Raw genomic sequence first — 24,418 nt, forward strand, 5'->3', positions numbered from 1 at the left:
AAACGATTACGAAATGTCAAAAGCTAACTAACTCAAGTGGCCTCTTAGAACCATACCACATTTAAAAGAGCTAATTCCTATTAATAGTAATGATTATATGTAAATTATTACATCAATTATTTGATATTATATAAATTTAATTATAATTTGGTGGAAATAAAACAATCAAAATCGAAACATACTTCATTCAAGTAGCTTTTTACAACAATTATATAGATTTAAGCTACAACTGATTCGAAAACTGAGTTGCGAAGTAAACATTATTACCGCTATTTACTGAGTGAATCGAAACTAAAAATAATGATGACGTAACTTTATAATGATTACAAAGCTATTTAATCTCGGAGTAGAATCGAGCGGAACACGGTGGCTTTATCTGTAAAGTCGGCGATTGTTTTGAAGGAATCAATAGGTAAATATTTGAACGCCTTATCTCGAGATATGCGGCTTTCTGTGATGGCGTCGTTAAATTGTAAAACTGATCGTGGGAAGAGTGCGGGTGGTATAGGATGTATATACAACTTAATAAACAATAAACGGTACGTTATCTGGAGATGAAATTGTTAACGATTTGTTATTTTTGATATATTAGATCATCCGTCTAATTGTCGGCATTTTTGAGTACATCATATCATAGTCAACATATTTAAGTCCTACTACTAATAAGTCTGGGAATATTACAAGACTGTAAATGACTTACTATTCAAATCAAACCAAATCAAAATGAACTTTATTCAAGTAGGCTTTTACAAGCACACAATCGACATTTTACTATTATGTATTTGAAGCTACCACCGGTTCGGAAAGAAGATTCCACCGAGAAGAACCGGCATGAAATTCATTAGTTACTCTTTTAACATTTAAAAAATACAAAGTCAAGTTAGTTAAATATAATTATTTAAATTAATATATCCTGCTTGGAAGTGAACAGGTAATGCATTAAGATCTCTTTTTAATAAGAAACCTCTGCAGTCAATTCCACCACGCTGCTCTTGGTGGATACACATGTTGAAAATTTTTATCCAAGTCATGTAGGTTTGCTCACTATAAAAATTAAATTGGGTACATTTAATTTTAGTGATGCTTGGATGACGTTGGACCTGTAATCATCGGTTAAGATCTCCTCATTCTATTTATATAAATAAGGGATAATAATATTGACACGTTGGCCCCATCTCATATCCGAGAAACAATGTTAAGAGCCGGTGCCGCTGCGGAAAAAGCTGAAGCCAAAAAAATAACTAAATATTCGTGTATTATGTCTAATTACTTTTTTGTTCCATTTGCTGTCGAAACGCTTGGCCCTTGGAGTAGTGGTGCAAAAAGCTTCATCAAAAGTATAACACCTCGCCTCATTGCCTCCACTGGTGACAGGAGGGCTGGTTCGTTTTTTGCCCAGAGGATCGGAATTGCGATTCAACGGGGAAATGCTGCTAGCATTCTTGCCACCATTCCACGCGGTCAAGATTTATACAGTAACAAGTTTTAGTTCATATTTGTATATATATATTTAAGCATTTAATGTTGTTAATTCTTATGTTAATAAAATTTAATGTCAATAAAATATTAAAACATATATAAAAAGGACTTAAGAGGTATTCGCAAAACGTCTGTGAATAATGATAACAATAAAGTAATTAATGATATGTAATTAATTATATACCCAAAACGATAAATTTCCATTTATTGAAAGTAAGGCTGTCAATATACGATGTATAGAATTCTGAGAGCTGATATATAGAGCACTGTTAGAAATTGTGATAATTCTTGTTACCATAAATAGCCGGATTAGAAACAAAAAATAATTTCCTTTGTGTCTGTAATTACCAATAACTAATTCGAATTTTAATTTAAATACAATATTACAAATATTTTGCTGTATAACAAACGACATGAGTTATGATATCTCGACTTTAAAAAATAATTAGTTTGATCAATAAGACAAATTTTAGTGTTTTGAATCCGCTCGATGAAGTTAATAATATTCTTTGTTTCAACCTTTGAATTTATCTATTATATTATCTTCGATCTAATAATTCCCAATGTATATCATATTTAAAACAAAAACAATCTGTCATACACTTCAAAATTTTACTTATATCAGAAATATTTTTAGTAAAAAGCAGATTAAATCACCGACAGCTTATGATAACATTAAATGTTTTAGGCAGATTTCGACACTAGATAACGAACAATAGCTAGGCAGTAAATTGCGGTTGCAACTTACATAAGAAAACTGTTTCTAAATCAAAAATCGAAACATACTTTATTCAAGTAGGCTTTTACAAGCACTTTTGAATCGTCATTTAACAATTAAGTGAAGCTACCCGTTCGGAAAGTAGATTCTACCGAGAAGAACCGGCATGAAACTCGGTAGTTATTTTTTTTTTCAACATTTAAAACATACAGTCATGTTAGTTAAATACAATTATATATGTATGTATATATAACTACTTATGCTCATGGCCTGGATATAAATGCCACGTAAGATTAATAAAGGTTTGGAAGTATGCAAAGGTAAGGACAGAAAATCGTTAAATTCGAAACTATGTATCAGATTCCTTGAGTGAACCTATGTTGACACCTCAACTTATCCGCTGTAATATAATATTGCCTAGTTGGCTAGACTGCCTAGCTACAGTTGAGAATAGAAACAAAAACAATATATTTTTTCTTTTTTTTTTTCTAAAATCATTGATCTATGGAATATTGTGACGCGAACATGAAAGTTATTTTAGCTTTAAACTTTTGTCATATAAAAAAAATTCAAAAAAGTTACGAAACCTACTTTTCCCTGGAGAGTTATCCTCAGCGTGATCCGTCTTAGTACGAGATAACCGGCTGACTTGTTGTGTCACGGGTTACGTTTCTCTCAGGAATTATACTAAGGTATTACTTTAAATATTAAAAACGAATAAACATTTTTTTATCGATAACAGGAAGATAAATAAGGATAACACGCCACCAGGTGGTCAGTGCAACCAAAGCATTGAAAGCGGGATAAAGGGTATTTTTCACTGTGGGATACTATAACAATTGAATACATATTTCAAAATAGAAAAACTGTTATTCAGAAGTCCTCTCTCTTGTGGGAAAGAAGTCGTTAATCTAGGAGTTACCTAAAAGTTGCCAAAGTCTTCATTAACGAACATTAACGGTCGAACATTTTTCAGCGAACACAATATAGAAATTTTGTTTTGGTTGTTAATATGTTTATGTTATAGTTTGGTTGTTTATAATATGATCCATCCCAATTAGGTCTAGGCCACAAGAACTAAGTCATCAAGTATTTAGAGCAATCTTTTTTTTTATGGAATAGGTTGGCGGACGAGCGTAAGGGCCACCTGATGGTAAGTGGTCACCATCACTCATAGACAATGACGCTGTAACAAATATTAACTATTCCATACTTCAATGCGACAGCAACCCTGGGAACTAAGATGTGCCTTGTGCCTGTAGTTACACTGTCTTAATCACCCTTCAAACCGAACACAACAATACTGCGTACTGTTGTTTAGCGGTAGAATATCTGATGGGTGAGTGGTACCTACCCAGGCGGGCTTGTACAAAGCCCTACCACCAAGTAAAATTCAAATTAAATAGCTTTGTCTCCAGATGAACTCTACAAATCTATGCGATGGTGACTGCAATAGCTGAAGACTGTTGGAAGGGCGGAAACACTCGTCCGTAGGTAATATAACAATCTACATTTCGATTTTGAGTTTTCATCGAGTTCATTATTTTTACTCTATAATACTTGTATCTGAATTGATACAAAAAAGAAGGGATACCTCCCTTTCCTCTACATATATAAGATAAATAAAATAAATACATGACTACTGGATTAAAGTCACGGAATATATATTTATATTTATGTAAACTATATTCCTTTTTTGAAGTGTAAGTGAAGTGTTATAGATAAATAGATCCCACTGGAATTAAATATGGGTATTGTAATTTAATTTGAATAATAAGCGCGCTGAAAGAAATTAATCGTTTGGTTTAACAGTAAATTTAAATGAATGACGAATACTAATGAAGACATTAAAACAATCAGATTTATTTATATATAATACAGAAATAATCGTTCGATATCAAAGTCTTATTTTTTATCTTATGACGTAATTCAAAAAAATTGCCATTATCACAGCCCGGCGCAACCATTGAAATCAGTGAGGGGTTTTAAACCTAAAATTATAAAAATATTATAAGTAAATATTTGTTATATCTTTAATATTATTTTTTGTTGAGAGTTAATGTATTTTAACCATATTTTAATCCGTACTAGCGACCCGCTTCGGCTTCGCACGCGTGCAATACTGATACTAAATATATTACAGAATTAGTTTATTTACGACATCACATTAGAAAATTCTAAAATCGTCAGTATTTCTTTACTATATTGTCAATGAATTATATACAAAAACCTTACACTTGTATCACTCTATCTATTAAATAAAACGATCTAAGCATACATAGGGACAGACAGCAGTAAGCGACTTCGTTTTATACTATGTATTACGTAGTATGTAATCATAATGATTTCATTTTTAATTGAAACATTTATATGATCGAATTGTTTTGTTTATTTCGGGGCAGCGATCATTCGCCAAGTGTAGTTTGTACGTGCGATAAGGAACTCCATTCCAAAAATACAAATGTAACGATTATAATTGTATTCAAACAAACCAGGTCGGCTAACAAGGTTGACAGAAAATATAAAAAAAATAATTTAAAAAATGCGATAAAGAAAAAGTCAACAACGATATCAGACCGAGAGCGTTACGCGTTACTCAAAAAACCCACTGAACATGTTACCTCCATTATTAATCAAACGGCACGTCACAACACTATGATATGCTTATTCAATAATGACTAATAACCCTTTTAATTCAAAACACATTCGATTTACGACCCTAATTCAAACTAGCACAGCTAAAACTCTATCAACACGTTATAGTGTACTTACGACCTTCTTTTGATTGTTACGTTTTCATCGCTGCTAATAAAATATGAACTGTATTTTAATCAATTAAAGGCTATATTATATTAATCGTGCACATTTAAAATTACTTTTTCGTTCAACAAAATTTAACTCTATGCATGGAGGTTTAGAGTTGAAATTGCGTTGTTCGTAATGTTTTTAATAGCATGTAAAATGATAGGGCATTGTTTGGTGTATAGAGACATCGTCTGTCAGGGCGGTTGTCCAGTTGCGATAAGGTTGCGTTTCGTTAATGCTTTCTCGTTTTTTTTCCTAAGATAATGCGAGTGGGTGGAAGTTAATGGCATTGGAATCAAATATTATGATATTTTTGTTCGATTAAGCTGGCTCATAACACGCGGGCATCGAACTTCTATTAATAATATATTAAATCATAAAAAATAACAAAGCGTTGTACAAGCAATATGCCAGCTTGTTAATTTAGATATCTAGGAACGTCGTATTTTTTATTTTTAACAAGGTTAGGTAAGGTAACCGGTGGTATCTTTACTTAATTGTAAAATGACGATACAAAAGCGCTTGTAAAAGCCTACTTCAATAAAGTTTGTTTTGATTTTGGTTTTTTATTTAGGAAACTCAGTAAATACTCGGATAATTATTAAGAGTGCCCAAAATATTCACTTGGATAATAATTACATGATACATATTAACAGTTCTAAGTAATACATTGACAGGAATACTCTTTCACTTAGTACTTGAGCCACGATTAAAAATTACAACGAATAGCCTATCACCTAACATATGTATATATTACATCGCAAATAACACTGCTCTCTGACTTTTAAGGATATATAGCAATTACTTAACGGAATAAACTCAGTCATTCTTCACTGATCCGACTCGGGATGCTTATTCACAACCTCGGGACTTGACGTCTTATCACCAGCATCGTCATCACCATTCGAATACAACTTAATTACTTAGACTTTACATCCTATAAAGCATCCCAAACTTTTATGTAGTTAGTTCGTACATCGTACAATACAAAGTAAATAAAAAAAACGAATCAGAGTAATTAAAAGTCAAGTAGAGGTTCTATTTATAAATAATCTAATTTCTAGTAATATAATCTACATTTCCCACACTATGGAATAATTAAGAAACCAAAATGGAAGCCTTATTCATTAAAAGAGCGCTAGAATGTAACAGCATGATCTACCATCTCTTTCTAACACTCGCAAAAACATCACAATTTAGTATTTGCTGTAGGTATTACTTATTGCATTCAAACAAAAAAAAAAACAATAATTGTAACCCTTCGCCACTGCCCCTATCATGATCATTGGCTCATAACGAGTGCTTCCGTTGGTGTGCGAATGAGACGACAGTATACGTTCATTTGAGACTAGACAGAGATAGATTACAGCACTCAACAACTTAATTGAATACGGAGTGGTTAGGGGAATGTATTGTCGATAGATTTTTATCGATTAAGGGGATTACGAGTACTTCGAACCCTAAGCTTTGACTTCACTATCTTTAAGTCGAACAATCAATTTAAATAAAATAATTTATTACGCTTTTATATACTTACATATTAAGGTAGTTAAAGCTGAGTTGTTTTATTACTCTTCAGGGCAAGATCGATTAAACGATAAGGATTTTATTTTTATAACAAGAACCAGTACAAACATCAAGTTATAACGAAACTAAAACACTTTCTAACCTCAATAATTACTATATACATAATCTAATACATACATTGCTGAATGGTGTTAGTCAAAATTGTTGCAAATAACGAAACGACTTAACAATCTCTATATGATTTACTGAGTCAACAAATTATCGACACAACTAATCATTTCACATCACTACCATCATCTGTTACCACGTTATCTGTCTCGTCTGAAGCATTAACACGTCCAACCTCATTAAAATACCCTCTATTATAAACTGTCACAGCCACGCAACCTTAAACTCTATCGCTTTGATATAAGAACTCCTTGCTAATAGTGTTTTAAGCAACCGTCATCAAGACGTCATTACCAAACGATGGAATTAGAACCTTATTGGTTTGTAACAAGGTTTTTTTTAGTATTTCTGTGTCGTTATCTTGTCTGCAGTTCGTGTGGTAATGTCCATAGCTCAGGTCTCAGCATTGGTTTTGTAGATTGGAATCATCTCATTTCTGTCATTGTTGGGAAAATTGGAAGACTTGTTGGATGGCACAATTAAATCTATGGTTAAATTTACTTCGTTTTTCTTTTATCTTCTCTATTCTCTATTCTATCTATTCTGAGTGGATAAAATATTGAAAAGTGATCATACTGGCGTAGTGTATTCGCCCTCGTTTGAGAAGTTGGTCATCAGGTATTAGGCAAAAACAGTATGCCTATATATCTTTCCTTGGAATTCAAACTTGCGTCATTAGAATTCATCAAATTCTGTTTAGTGGTTTGGACGTGAAAGATCAATATACAATCATACAGATGTAGTTACTTTCGAATTACATTAGTACAGGTAAAGCTTGGGGTTAGTATTTCTTGACTTTCAGGCAGAATACAAATTATTTAATTCTATTCGATTGACATGACTTTCTATTTGAAACTTTGGAAGAAAACACTTGGAAGAACACACACAACAGTACGCAGTATTGTTGTGTTCCAGTTTAAAGGGTGAGTGAGCCAGTGTAACTACAGGCACAAGGGATATAGCATCTCAGTTCCCAAGGTTGGTGGTGCGATGGTATAAGGAATAGTTAATATTTCTTACAGCGTCATTGTCTATGGTGATGGTGACCGCTTACCATCAGGTGGCCCATATGCTCATCCGCCAATCAATTCATAGAATTGTTGTATCCGTATCGTTTATATATTCCAATATGCAGACCTAGTGTATCTATAGGCACAAAGATATACCATCAGCTCCCATAGTTTTGTGTTGCATTAGAAACGTAGAAAATGGTTAATGTTTCCTACAGCGCCAATATTTATGAGCATCGTTGTCCACAGGCCCATTTTCCGTCCACCTACCGATATCTTATGTATTATAGATGGATAACGGGACGATAGCTACACATAAAAATATTACAATATTATAAACGGTATTATTTTTAAGAGCTCCAACCGTATGTGCAGAAAAATAAAGAGTATTCTCGATTGTAATTTATTTAATTGTTACAATTTAATAAAAAAATCATTTAAGAGACTGGAAGAAAGTTACTTGCCGATTATAGAAAACTAATTAATTTGACATTAAAAAAATTATGTAAATGAGGTTTCATTGGTTTATAATGAAATTGAATCAAAACATAGCCTGTAAGGAATAAACGCGAGTTTGTAAGCGATCCACTACATAGGTATTAAATATAGTTACTGATTTTTGTATGATTATTTTTGTTCCCTATTCATATATCACAATGCTAACTGAACTGAGGACCGTGAGGTACTTACTGGTTGTTGTACCTTAAATTAATATTTTACAAAAGTACTCTACATTCATATTTATATTTTTGACACCCAAAAACGCGAGCAAAACTGCGGAAGACTACTAGTTTGATAATAAATGATTACTCACACAGTTACTGATTTCATATGATAGAGGCATTATATAAGAAGAAACTCCAAATTCGCCGCAGAAGAGCGTAAAGTTGTCAGGATACGATACGCAACATTGACTATAATTATTATACTACTCATAGGACATACGTATCAAAATGGCGTATTGAAACGTTTAAGTAAACTGATAAGTAATAAAGGCTGTGTACTTGCTATATTACATAATAGCTACTCGCCGATATCTAATACTAGTTTGTTTACGGGCGGAAAAAGACAAAGCATTACGTAACGGTATAAAACTTAAGTAAAATTTAACTCTAACAATTCGCATTAATTCGACTTTTCAATAGATACAATAATTTTATTTTCGATACAAGATTTTATAGATGATAAAAAAGCATGGAGTTAATACCTGTTGACTTCCAAACACAGTCCAAGATATATTCATTTAAATAATTGTACCTGTATTTAACTAACTTGACTTTGTATTTTTTAAATCTTGAAAAAGGGTCTCGGAATCTACTTTCCGAACCGGTGGTAGCTTCAGTTAATTGTAAAATGACAATTCAAAAGTTCTTGTAAAAGCCTACTTGAATTTATTTTATTTTGATTTTATTTATCATTAACAATCAAAATTATTTTAGGTAATCTCAACATGAAACGTACAATCGAAACGATAAACAGCTTTCTTAATTTGAAATATCTTTTCTTTCAGTAGCTATTTCAATTTGTTCGTAAAAATCAAGCAAACGTTGCTACAAATAATCAAAGGTAAGGAAAATTAATCCTCAGTAGCAAGCTATGTTACAGCTGGTACCTCAGTAGCACTCCGACCGAGTTCGATGGTCATCTCGCAGGAACTTTGCGCTGAGACAATATCGTAACCAACGAGGTTAACCCGAGGTGCGATTATTGCTTGTTGAATATTTAAATAAAGGAATTATTATTAATATCTCCTGCGCAGTTTGTATCCTTTGAGTAACTGAACAGTTATCTGAATCTCAACTAATTCTCAATCATGTACACCTTTTCAAATTTAAATTATCAATATCAATGTAATAAGTCCTCCAATATGTTTCATACAAATCTTTTTTTTTCTCGCTGGAAAAACGCATTACACGCTTCCTCTTTCTGATGAAAAGTGGGGAGGGGGGTGAACTCCCCAGAGCCCTGGACGCCAAGTGCGCCCAAGCACACCGGGTTTACCCACTAAAAAACCAGCGGTACCCTCTCCGTCTCGGACGCCGCGCGATCGCTTACGCATGCTACCGTGACGATGTTTCATACAAATCTGAGTTAGCCAGTTGTGATTACATTTTAAAGGTTACCTAAGTACATTTTAGTAACGAAATATGAACAATACTCATTAATTATTAAAAATATACAATACCTAAAAGTAAGATAACTAAATTTTTGCAGGTATAAATATTTCTTACTGAAGTGGCGATAGATTTTTGACTGTATCTCACTTATAGGGTCATCTTTTATATGCACGGTTCACGGTATCATATAAAATATATATATCATTATCAAGTGTATAGGCCATCAATGATATTTACGATATTATGTCTTACTCTTGCACATCTTAATTATTAACTAGGGAACTATTGGACAGTTCCGGTATCCGTGAGTCCTCAAATGACTTTGGATCTACCTATTGAAGTAAGGAAATGAATTTCACTACTGAATTTTCATGGTGAAGGTAGTGAAGGAAAGCATCGTGAGGAAACCTGCATATGGCTGATTTCAATGAAATTTTGCCAACCTGCTTTAGAGCAGTTCGGTGAAACTAGCTCCAAATCTTCTCCTCAAAGGACTTTTTCTTACACCTTAGCCCATGTGGGATATGTATAGAATATTACTCTTTCTTTTTTACCCTTATTTAGGGTATTTTTGGGAGAAGTTACAAGTCTAAATACTATCGAAAGCTACCTTAACTGAACAGATGTTTTTAAAAATGTATATAAAATCAGTTGGTCCTAAGACTCGCAAAGAGATTCATTAATCTCATTGGAATATAACACAATTGCGCGCAATTATTTTATTTATATTTATAATTGCCGCAGAGGCTGAATTCAGTTATGTGAATACTTATGTTACTCGTAACGGTAACCATAAAAGCAGTATCTTTCCACGTCATTAGTTCATAACGAAATCAATAATTGCAATCAAAAATAACTTCGATTTAAATATCCCATGGTCAACAGTTCTATATAATTATATTATGCACTATAAACAAGAGCTGAGATGGCCCAGAGGTTAGAACGCGTGCATCTTAATCGATGATTGCGGGTTCAAACCCAGGCAATCACCACCACCACAATCATACATATGTGCTTAGTTTGTGAAGTAAAACATCGTAAGGAAACCTGCATATGTCTAATTTCATCGAAATTCTGCCACATGTGCATTCCAACAACCCGCATTGGAATAGCGTGAGCAATGGAAGAGGAGGCCTCATCCCAGCAGTGGGAAATTTACAGGCTGTTACTTTACTTTTTATACTTTTACTATAAACAATAACATCTTTATTTATAACATAACCTACCTATATGTTTTACTTTACCATCACCTACAGAGTTCTGCTTTCACGAATCCAATTTAATATCAGATATTTTCAACATATGATACGTAAATCAAGTTCAAATTTCAATTCAAACCTATAGCCAATAGGTATACTGTTTAGTAATAAACATAACTCAATAATGAATCTATTGACTGCATGTCATAGATATTTGGCGATACGGCTTTTTTCAATTTTGAGAAGTAAGTACCTAAGCACCTACTCATCGTACATCCTACTGACAAACAACGCTCAATGACGCTGTGTTTGAAGGGTTAATGAATGTGTGAGACTTCAGAAAGAGGAAAAATAACACCTCAGTTTCCGAGGTGTTGTGAGGAATGGTTATCATTTATTATATAAATATGCATCACGCTTTCCAAAAAATAAACAGTGTAACTCTATAATTATAAATACTATTCTTTTCAGAAATAGGTAGGTACCTAGTTATATCTATCTATATATCTGCATATAATCACTACATTGGCATGCACTTACCAATTATTATTTTTCTGTGTATTTAAAATAATTTGAAACATAACAATACTTAACCAAAAGGATAACATCCATAGGAAACAATGAAACGGTTTTTGTGACTAGCCTTACAATAAAAACAATCTCGCGTGAAATAATTTCAAAGAAGATTGTAAAGAAATACAAATATATAGAAACTGCAACACTAACAATAAAGGAGAAAAAGGTAGCTGTTCACACCTTGAAATCGATTCACGTCACAAGAATAAATTGAAGCATTTCGCGTAAACGGACGCCCGGAGCATTCAACACGATACGAAGTAAATAAAAAAAGCACTATAACTTGCATCCAGCCTCCCAGATTTGCAACTATTATCTCGCTCGGACCAATACAAAATGGAGAATTAAAACCGAAGATCCGATTGGTCGAAGCGATCCCTACATATACGCCCCACTTGTAAACCACGCCCTCGCACAAGTTTTCAGAACACCGCTCTACCTGTTCGCGAGCGAAGAGCTCAGTCGTACCGCCGGCGCCCGAGGAATGTCTTAACGAGCCCTTGCACCGTGACGTTGGACGAGTCTTTCCATAAAATCACGTTTCTTATCCGCTTATCGTGTCGCATCACTGACGAGATAATTCCGTCCCTGTCGATCGCAACGCTACCGATATTGTGAGATAGAGACGGAAGATCCGAATTTTAGGTGCGGTTGAGAAAAATTGTTTCGTTATACGTGAACGCGTTCAGTGTTCGTCGGTTCACCTGACGTGCGGACGATCGATACGACACGAGTACGGCGCAGCACTAGCCCGTTTAAAATTTGATCGCGAATTCCGAAACGGAGACGACCGCGCTTCACGCTCTCGCGTAGTGATGTGTGTTATGTAAAATCATTATCGATAGACACGGTGCGTGACAAACATGATGACTATGGACGTCGGGATGTACAACAATCAGCAGAGTGGGTACAACGCGGAGTACTATCAGCAGGGAGCGGCGTATCAGCCACCGTACGAGGGATACCACGAGGGGTACTATGAGCCAACGCCTTACTACGAGCCCATCATCCACGGGCAAGCGACACACGAGCCAGCTCCAGTGATTAGCACGGACACAGGACTCTGTTACACAAACTTGGACTATGGCGAATTGCAGCAAAACTACCCAATACACACGCTACCACCACACCCTGAAGCGTTCAAGCACAGGGAAGAGTTGCCCAGACCGGAAGAAATACACATGCACGAGCACAAACTGGACAATCACTACTTGGAGACCAAGTACAACATGCACTTTGTCGACGACTCCAGCATGCAATACAACCACGCCGGCTCTCCGCTGCCGTGCGGAGAGTTCGACCCCTACTCCCCGAAGGAGGAGTTCGTAGGGTTACGAGACGGATTCCCTCGGGACGGAGAGATGCAAAACCATCACGTTGGTCACCAACCTCATCCATCACACTCCGCCGTGCCAACGTATAAGTGGATGCAAGTCAAGAGAAATGTACCCAAACCTGCCGGTGAGTTAGTCTTGAACTATTTTGTGATTAACTAAGTACATATAACAGTAATTTAACTTCTATAAGGAATTACATTCGATTATTTATAGGTTTTTATATTATACATAAATACTATTATATACGTAGTCGTTTAAAATTATATAACTATATTTATACAAGATACAACTTCAAATAACTAATGTATTTTATCTTTATTCGTACAGTGGCATTTACGGATATATAAAAATTAATAATACAATTATATTTGTGTAAACGTAAGCCTGATAACAGAAAAATGCAGATAAAATAAACAAAATAACTCTTTTTAGGACAATTCGATATAAGTATTTTTACATAGGTAAAGTAAAAAGTATCACGGATTTTAAAATAAATAAATACATTTTTCTTCAAAAAAAATTAATATGCTTTACATGTATATACGTTAGGTATATACCAAATCTGCCATTAGCGTTCGCAATAGTATTGTTAAACTAATTTTCCTTTAATGTATCTTAATTATCTAGGATGATTATGACGTACCGTATTCCGGAAATATCGATCATTCCTCGATAAATAATTTTAATTACATACTATTATTTTCATGACCTAAAATGGACATAAGGTTTTTTTTACAAACCGTACAAATCATTCTAATCTATAACATAAACTTAGCACTGTTCCAGTAAAGTTTCCACTTATAACTAATAACACAGAGAGAGAAAGAGAAATTAATTATTATATAATAATAAAAAAACTATGAAAGAAATTTAAAAATAAAAGATCTTAAAAGAGATCTTATGATTCTAACAAAATTTCCTAAAACTTACAACTGATTCTGTACAAATATCAATGCTTGAAAAATCAGTGTTATATTCATTACAAACTCTATATATAAAACAATTTCGCGCATAGGTAACAACTTTAATAAGGGAAGTTAATTTAATTAGAATAATAATAGAGTATATAATATTATTAATTTAATGATTACCTTTTCGTTGTATACACATTAAAATTGAATTTAATGATACGTTCAAATTTGCGGTAACTTAGTTTACGCTATCCCGTAGGTGTCACCCTTCCATTATTCATATCAAAAGTACACTATATATGGAACCACCATATGCAAATATAATAATAAGCCTCTTCTTTTAGGAAGAAATCTTGAAGCTTCCACTACTCAAGCCCAATAAATTAATTTGGTGCACATGATAAATTTGTATAAAAGCTCAATATAGGTGTGATGAATACTCAATGGTGGGCTTTGCGATTTAAACCCGTATTTTCCAGTTGTTTAAACCATATGTCGCGAGTTTAATTTAGATTAAGCATTTTTGAGTTTTCTTATGCTTAATTTGTCTATGTAACAAATATAGTCTTCAGCAGTGAACACAAACAAGACAACTCCAAAACCCTTCTTTGTAAGAGTATGGTAGATTGAAATTCAACCCAGAATGGGCTCAAGGAGAATAAGAAATAATAATCTCAGGAATGAGATATATACGAGACGTTTTTCAAGTTTTTTAAAGAACACGATCACGTATCCTGTGATAAAATCCACGTGTTCACGGAAACATTAAGATTAGATTAAAAATATAATTAATAAACTAAAAAAAAAACTTTAACATTGCTATTAGAAAAAAAAATCGCCTGTCAATATCTTTAATTTAAAGCGGATGAAAATAACAAAACACAGCTACAGTCTACATGATAATACACTAAACTTCATCGAAATTCAGTGCCATATAAAGTTCCCTTATTTATGAATGTACTTAGATAGAAACGTTTATAATTATTTAATAATTCTACTTCAATTACGTTATAACTTCATATAATATTCACGCCTTTATTTCATAAAAAACCAGAGTCTTCCCGAAACAACCCAAGAACTCCTCAATAAATGACGTCACCAAAGAAACAATAATTGATAAATATTAAATCATTTAAAAATAAACGTGTTAATTAAGTAGCTATTTGTATTTAAATTTTATTTAAATGCTAACCCAATTAGGCTGTAAATTTTCCTAATATGTCAGAAAGTGTTTGATTATTATCAATTGACGTGTGTGTTAAATCAATTTATAAATTCAAGGCAAAACTGATACAGCCGTCTGTGTGTAGGTCAAACAATTAATATTGAATAGGTAATTAATCTTGTCATTTAATTGTAACGTAAAATATTATAATATAATCCATAATATTAACATGTCGTTTATTTAGAACCAGCTATACATATGCCTCGTTGATTTGATGGTTAGGTTATACGGCTGCGAAATCTGAGGTTCGAGGTTTGAATCCCTGATCCATTTAAACAGTACTGAAACTGAACTACATTAGATTGCCATTGTTATATATTCCACGGATTAACTTCAAAAACTCATACGCAAACACTTAATTTCCATGTAATATATATATGTCAATCCGTTTGCTATAAAGACATTATTAATAAATATACTTGAAAAAAAAGTTTTAATATAATTACAAGTCGAATATATATGAAACTAAATTTTCTTAATCTCAACTGAATTCGACGGAAGGTATACAGGAATTGACTCATCTACAGACATATTTATGTATATAAAAATTATATACACTTACATAAAAAATAATAAATCTGTAAAGAAAGAGCTAAATAATATGTATAAAATAATATTTAATGAAAATTTGAAATTAGAAGGCATCGAATAATTCTTCACGCATCTTTTCTCTGACACAAAGGTTTTGCTGCTTTTCTTATAACTCGTGATATGAAATGAAATTTGAAATTTGAGCGAAATAAAGACAATTGATAAAATTTTAACGAATCAATCAAAATCAAAATAAACTTTATTCAAGTGGGCTTTTTCAAGTACTTTTGAATCGTCTAAATATGTGCCTAGAAGAACATATTTTTCCAAATCGTTTCATAAATGACGGACAAATTTTTAAACGCCTTTGAAAAGAGAAGGAAAATTCACACACCTTTTTTTATAAAAAAAAATATTGATTTATCATTAATTATTTATAATAATTAATATTTTATATAATGTTAATGAGAATGAAAAAAAAAAAAACAAAAAATAGGGTCAATTAAAGTTATCCGTTGCTATGAAAAAAACCCTTAAAAAAAGAAACGTTTTACTTTTTAATTTTAAATTCCATTACAAATATTCTTTCAAACCTGAATAGTCAGATCACATAGCTATAAAATTCAAACTGTTACAACAACTAGAAGTATCTGTTACGAACATATCAAAACATTAACACGTAATAAAACTGTCTTTGATTAATGTCTATTATATTTGACAGTACACCATAAGGCCATGTATCAATGGGTTAGCAGGTCTATGTTGGAATAATAATTTTTAACCTAAATATTGTTATTCTTATTAACATAAGAATTAATAACATTAAATGCTTAAATATATGCAAATATGCACTAAAACTAGTTACTGTATAAGTCTTGACCGGAATGGTGGCAAGAATGCTAGCAGCATTTCCCTGTTGAATCGCAATTACGATCCTCTGGGCAAAAAACGAACCAGCCCTCCTGTCACCAGTGGAGACAATGAGGCGAGGTGCTATACTTTTGATGAAGATTTTTGCATCACTACTCCAAGGACCAAGCGTTTCGACAGCAAATCGAACAAAAAAGTAATTTGATATAAGATACGAATATTTATCTATCTTTTTAAAATTATAAAATTAATAAATTATTATTATTACGTAAATTATTTATATAATACAATTCTTTTAATATTTATGATAATACATTGATTGATAATTAATCAGAGGTACTTGCCCTGATTTGAACTGGCGACCTTTATTTCAAATCCACGTGTTCAGTGTATCAGCTCGGAGTTAATGAAAAAACGATATAACAGGTTATAAGATGTTGCTGGTGCTAATTTAGGAGATGACGTCAACTCATTGAAATAAAAACACTTAATTGGTCAAGAGCACCACGTATAATTAAAACGTTAAAGCTCAAATAGAAATACGAAATTATAGTGATTATTAATAAAGTAATTGTCTGGTTTACAAAGTAATAATTATAAATGTCGCAGCCAACTGGTTAATTGAGCCATTAACTGAAACGCCTAGCCAGTTTACTAAGCAGTGTTCATACGGCATCATGAATTATTATTTATGATACTAAAATTTAATTCAACAATAATTAATGAATTGAAATTTTTCTTGACTCAAAAGGAAAGTATACCTCAAATATTAACACAACTGTTTCATAAATAAGGGAGTTCTAAAATAAATATTTTTAAAAACAATATATTATATCATAATTAACAAAATCAAACGTTTAACACAATTTATCGATTAAGCCTTAAACGTTTAAGAACATATTATTAATTAATAACTATTTTTAAAGTCATCAGTATTAAAGGATAGTATAAAATTACTTGGTAGGCCTTGTGCAAGCCCACCTAGGTAGGTATCGCTATAAGCTCACACTCATCGTATATTCTTTCGCCAAGTAGCAGTAGTAGAATACTATGAATTGTTAGATTAAGAATATAACATCTTTCAGTTTGATGTCCCTTTGCCTTGTCCCTTTTTCTGCGGTTTTCTCAAGATCATCTTTAATATCATGTGCTACTTATACCTTTATATGTAGTACTTTATACCATTGAACTATCAAACACATCTATGTATATAAGTATATAGGTATACCTGTTAAAATATTAAAAAAAATCAATAATCTGAAGTTAGTTGTCAATAGACGAATTATTCAATAGAGATGATAATATAATGGGTCACGTGATCAAGAAATGACGAATAGATCATAAGGTTGACGATTAGTTATTCTTAATCCAGCCCACGTTTGTTTCTTAAGATACTTCGACAGGTTTTAGTACAACGTACCAAAGATAAGTGACCAGTTTGAATAAAAATATTTATATGACATCGATTCTCCAAAATATGTATATCAGAGTAATAATAACAACTATACAACTACTAACCTATATTTTTACGAGTAATTTACCTTTATGTAACTACTGGACTGATTTAAATGAAACTTACACTGTTTCTTAATTTCAAGTTTTCCTGGCTTAGATTGAAAACAATTATCTCGATATAATGTTTAGTTTTCGTGAGAGAAAGAGAAAAATTGGTGTACAAACATACACTCACGAAGTTAAGTAAAGGTACTTAGACGTCTAAGTGGATACATAAATATACTTATATTCTAACAATGTTACATAAATACACATTTTCAACCGACTTCAAAAAGGAGGAGGTTATCAATTCGTCTGTATTTTACATATACATTTTATCAATACGACATGAATTGATAAAAACCTTTTTGAAGTCAGTTAAATAGGAAAATGAGCCTCGTGTATAAAATATAGACTTATAACGTACAGTTCCAATGCGCCACAAAATTTTAATTTTGTATACTATGCCTGGAATTATTACATTAATTGACTTAACCTTCTTTAGACTCTCAAATAATAATTGATAAGTGCGCCTAGAAGTCGTAAAGTGCAATGAGAAACTAGTATGACTAAATGTCAACTCATACCAAGCACAGAATAACTTATTACATTTATTAAAAAATATATTATTATGAAATGAAAAAAGGCATGAAATTTCTTGATTGTAAAAACATTACGTCACATACTTTGCAGGACACAAAATATATAACTGCATACCATACAAAATTTTAAAAGAGATTTTTAAGTCATAATTTTTTTTATTATTCTCACACAATCAAGTAAATATCACCATATCATATAAATCCATAGAACCAAATGTTGTCTGGAAATTAAAACATGTACTTTAATTATATGTTAATACAGATTATAAAAGATATAATAATAGAGTATCTCTATCTCGTTCTAGAGTTAGAGAGTGACAGAGATATGAGAAAAATAAAATAAATTGTAATAACATACTTTTTGCAATTGTAATAAAAATGACGTATCTGAAATCATTGCATAGTGTAAAACAAAGTCGGTTACAGCTGTCTTACTCTATGTACGCTTAGATCTTTAAAATTACGCAACGGATTTTTATGCGGTTTTTTTAATAGATAGAGTGACTCGGGAGGAAGGTTTTTGTATATAATACACGGACAATATAGTAGGGAAACAATGATAAATTTAGAAGTTTTTAATTTGATGGCGTAAATAAACAAATTCTGTATGATATTTAGTATCAGTATTGCACCCGTGCGAAAGCGGGGCGGGTAGTTAGTAATGAATAAATTAGTGATATAACAAATTTCACTAGATGTTATCTCTGGTATGAGAACTTTCAAACTTGAAGGCATTTTCGCTCGTGCGTGTAACCGCAACCTTTGACATTATGTCGTAAAAAAAATCATACACTCTCTCTTTGAAACAGAAATACGAGTAAATGTAAAACTATATTATCGAAACGAAATATACATTTTAAAAGTAGAATACATTCGATAAAATTTAAAACGAAAAGAATGTATTCTACATTCTAAACCAAAAATAAAAAAAATCAAAATACTGTTTATTGAACACCAGTAAACACATAGTTTTGACCAAGTGGCTGCCTTATCGCTAAAACAGCGATTTCTTTCAGGCAACCTTAAGGTAGAGGAGAGAAACAGATAAAGGAAGAGGTAGGGGTGTACAAAGAGGTATAAACATAATATATAAATACCTAACAGTGAAACAATAATATATTTAAAATAATATAATATTCATTAACCGATATCAAACATGCAAAAAAACATACATGCAAACATATATATGTATCTAATTTGATATAAATTATGTATAAAATCAAATTAAATTTTCTCGAAAATATACAACATTATAGTGTGTGCACATTATTATGTGTGTGTGCATTCGAATATTCTCATTAAAAACAATTAAAAAAAAAACAAATATCTAATATTTAAATAAATAAAATAAAGTAGTAATACCTACTTAGAGAGCACGATGATCCTCTATCAGATCTCTCTCTGGTTACGTTTTCATCCTAATGTATGACATTATAAGAGGGAGAGAACTTATTTGTTTCACTCACATTTCCCTATAACATATTTGAGACGTTTGCAGCTTCTCTGCATGGACAATATAATTTTATGTATGTATGTGTATTCGTACATGCATTATTCTTTAAGAGCTTATTTAACTTCCTAAAGTTGACTGGTATATAATACCTTCATCAATAACCCTGTTATATTGAACTGTTTGTACAATATCATTGGCTATGTAAAATTAAGTCGATATACCATATAACACAAATATACGTATATAACACAAATCTCAAGACACGTTAACAAGAAAATAACTTGCAAAATAAAAAAAACACATCTAGTTGTGTTATAAAGAGTCGCAATTAAACCGTGTGTGGTCTCTATTATAATAATTACATAATAACACACGAGGTCAGCTCCGTCATTATGTCAAAATTACACTACGTCAAATTATTTGCTCGGATGTCTCGGCCGGGCCGCGTCGCAACCTCTGACCGAGCTGACGCTCACTGACAGACGGACCTGCATTCTACAGTCCACACTGGTTCCGTACTCTAGATATATGTGGGGCTACTCACATTTATACGTATGGATTTATTTTATGTTATTATATAGGTAGCTGAACAAATGATCGATTGATTTGGTCACATCTGCCCATCGCCAATGTACCGCCAACCTTGGAAAATAAGATGCCTTATGCCTGTTGTCACACTGGCTTACACAACATTCAAACCAGAACACAACAATCCTAGGTACTGCTGCTGCCAGCTAGCACAGTAACCAGATTAGCACAAAAACATACCACCAAATGTATGAAATGAGTTCCCCATATTTACCTACATTACATTTTTTTTAAATCAAACTTTTGCAATTATAGTTATGTAACATAAACATGAAATACGGACCTAAATACCTTTTTATCGTGAATCGATTTTCAATATAATGTTATTAAAAGATACCGTGGTACCATCTATGAGCTTACAGGAGAGAACTGAAAAATTAAATTTTATTTTGAGAGATATTATAATTTACTAAAACAAAAAAAAGTTGTATTTATTCCTCGTTCCATAATTATTAATTATTAATAAAAGCATAATTCCAATCATTCATCACAAAAAAAAATAACCAACATCAAAAATACAATTCACCAAACACACAAACAAACTATAGCATAAGATTTTTTTAAATATCTCTACTTATTAAAATATTTAATAATAACAAACGTCGACCACGTGTGGCTACTCCCACATTTCTATTGCTCACGATTAATGATCGCCATCGGAGAGATAAGACGTCACAACACGTGCCTTACAGCCGTCAAATAACAAATTTAAATGGATCCAATGTATATGTCAAGCTCTAAGCGAGGTTCCGTAACATATAACAAGTATTTCAACTGGAAAGGTACAAGGAAATGTCTTATGCATACTAGACAGGACTTACGATGATTATTGATTGAAAAAGGTCTTAATTCGAACTAAGTTATTGTTAAAGTATTCCTTATTCGAATTAGAATTAAATCGATTTTTAATCGTTATAGTCGTATAAAGTAAAAAGTACATTATATTAAATATAATTATTAAAAATGTATAATAATATAAATTAAAAGTTACGCTTCGCATTAACTATGCGTTATACATACTGTTCTTTATTGACACTATGATTATGTAGGGTTTTACTACAACACAGACTCTTATACTAGAATACTTAAAACGTACCACATACTGATTTAGTAAGGGTCGAAACATGTTTTAGTGAAAAATAATACGACACCAAGAGTCTTCATTTGTTATACATGTATTATACAAAAATTTTCCTCTCGAATCATTCTCTCTATTAAAAAAAAACCACATCAATATCCATTTAAATAAAACTAATTATAACGGATGAGTACCTAATATATAATAATAATATAATAGACATAAATAATAGTATGGACAGTCTACCCGTGACCACGAACACTGCAAAGTGGTCGAAACGTCGGGATGTTTAAAAATAATTAATATACGCGATTCATCCGTTATAATTAGTTTTATTTAAATGTATAATAATCGCGAAAATTTAAGACAACATTACATCAATATCCGTTGCGTAATTTTAAAGTTCTAAGCATACATGAAGACGAGCAACAGTAGGCGTTTTTTTCATACTATGTACTGACAATGATAATTGATAAATAAAGTTTTAATCGTTATATCCAAATATAAGGAAACAAAACTTAATTAAATTATTATCTAAATATAGCACATTGATTATAAGCAAACACAGGATAGATATAACACAAAAAAAAATTGTATATATTTAAAAAATTTTAGGCCCACCAAATCATTTCTAGGGTAGAGCTTTGTGCAAGCCCACGCACTTAACTGGAACACAACAATACTAAGTATTATTGTTTAGTGGTGGAATATCTTATGACTGGGTGATACCAGAAGGGTTTGCACAATGCTTTACCGCCAAGTAAAATTTGAATAGAGTAAAACATTTGCTTCTGGGCTTGGTATAAATAATATCAACCCTCTTCAAATAAAATAAGTATTCATTATTCATTAAAACGTGTTACACAATTCTTACATACACATTTTACATATACTAGTGTTTACTGTTGATTTATTTATATTGTTGGAACATTATAGGGCTGATATTTAATATATCATATATGTTGTTCTCTATAAGGAGATACACTTCAGCTGCCTAAAGTCATATTTTTGAAAATAGTTTGAATAAAAGTGATTCTGGATATAATAATATACCAAAAAAAAAAATTACGAACTTCTGAATCAAAATCAAATACACTTTATTCAAGTAGGCTTTTACAAACACTTTTAAATCGTTATTTAACAACTGTATTAAGTGAAGCTACCACTGTGCGGAAAGTAGATTCTACCGAGAAGAACCGACAAGAAACTCAATACTAACTCTTTTTCAACATTTAAATAAACATTCATGTTAGTTAAATACAATTAAACATATATGTTAATAAATCCTGCCTGGAAGTCAACAAGTATTAATTCCAAGCTTTTTATCGTATATATGAAATCAGTGTAATATGTATCTGAATAATATGCCTTCTATAACAATGTATTTTTTTACAAAATTTATGAGACGGCAAAGTTAAAAAATTCTGTGGATGAATAATCATATAATACGCTTTCTTCTTTTAAAGCTATATATTAATGAAAAAGACAGTGAAAAATAAAACAGAAACCCTTCCTAACCACGTTTCCCCGTCGACTCTCGTACGAGCGAGCTCGCGGTCAGAAGTAAGCCGTTTGTTATTGGAACGGTTTGCGTAACACGCGAAGCTAATCTCATTTCTATCTGTATTTGCTTCTATAATTACACGCAAGCTAGAATTGGGGGCGAAGTACAACGCAGTGTAACTTATCCGATACGAATTGTATATTTCGATGTTATACTTCAATCCCATGGGAACCTTTTTGTTTAATTGGGTTTAACATTTATCTATTTATCGCCGAATAAAATGTATTGTTGTCAGCCAGTAATATTTTTTACAATGTAAATTTCAATACAGTACAGTACAGTAACAGCCTGTAAATTTCCCACTGCTGGGCTAAGATATTCCACCACGCTGTTCCCATGCGGGTGGAAATACAAATAACACACAGTTGAAATCCGTCTCATACTATCAAGTACAATATGAGCTATCACTGCGCAATTATATAAAGATTTATTTATGATTTGATTTTTAAGCGATATACAAATATGTTTATTAATTACGAAATTATTCCAGTAATAAAGATTTTACGAGAGGAATTAAATTAAATGAAACATAACTTTTAACTTCACAATATAAGTTTAAAAATTCATATAAATAAATGCCTTTACCAAAAAGTTACGTAAATAATTTATATTAGATATAAAAAAGTATATCATAATAATGCGGTGCTCAAATGAAACAGCGACGTGTGGTCCACCCTCATTGAATGAATATTTTATTGCAATTTACATAAATACCGTAAGTATAATCTAGTTGTTACATAGTTGTTACGTAGATACACAAGAACTGACGAAACATCACACAATTTTTCTACCCTATCTCACCCTCACAGGTTGATTTATTTCCTGATAATTCCACTCAGAGATGAAACAATTGAAAAACACGTTTTGTATCCTTATTGCACTGTAAGGAGTCAATGTGTATTTTTTTTATTGTAGATTTAAAAAAAACATCAAAATGGCAAAATGAACTTTCGGAATAAAACTGATTCGATAAGGTTTTTCCATTTGTATCGATTGATAAAATTACAAAAGAAACGAATAATATATTAAAATTCGTAATTAATTTAATATTGGTTTTTAATAATATATATTAACACTATTTAATATTTTTATTAAGTACATTATAGGTAATAAAAATCACACTTTAAGTGAATCTAATGATAAAAAATTAGAAAAAGAAGATACTT

At 31.8% G+C, this 24,418-nt stretch overlaps 1 protein-coding gene and 1 non-coding gene across 2 annotated transcripts in view; both read left to right on the forward strand.

Annotated features, from left to right (window-relative positions):
* The first annotated feature begins 9,360 nt into the window (after positions 1-9,360).
* LOC124535471 lies at positions 9,361-9,494 on the forward strand. Its single transcript, XR_006966810.1, has one exon. It is a non-coding gene; the product is annotated as a U4 spliceosomal RNA (small nuclear RNA).
* Positions 9,495-12,059: 2,565 nt separating this feature from the next.
* LOC124535368 (homeobox protein Hox-D11a-like) overlaps positions 12,060-24,418 on the forward strand; it is a 44,526-nt gene continuing 32,167 nt past the window's right edge. The window contains exon 1 of the mRNA XM_047111566.1: positions 12,060-13,060. Coding sequence (XP_046967522.1) covers positions 12,463-13,060 — 598 coding nt within the window. The 5' untranslated portion in view covers positions 12,060-12,462. The remainder of the gene's footprint in view (positions 13,061-24,418) is intronic.

The sequence above is a fragment of the Vanessa cardui genome, chromosome 14, assembly GCF_905220365.1.
Source record: "Vanessa cardui chromosome 14, ilVanCard2.1, whole genome shotgun sequence".
Lineage (NCBI taxonomy): Eukaryota > Metazoa > Arthropoda > Insecta > Lepidoptera > Nymphalidae > Vanessa > Vanessa cardui.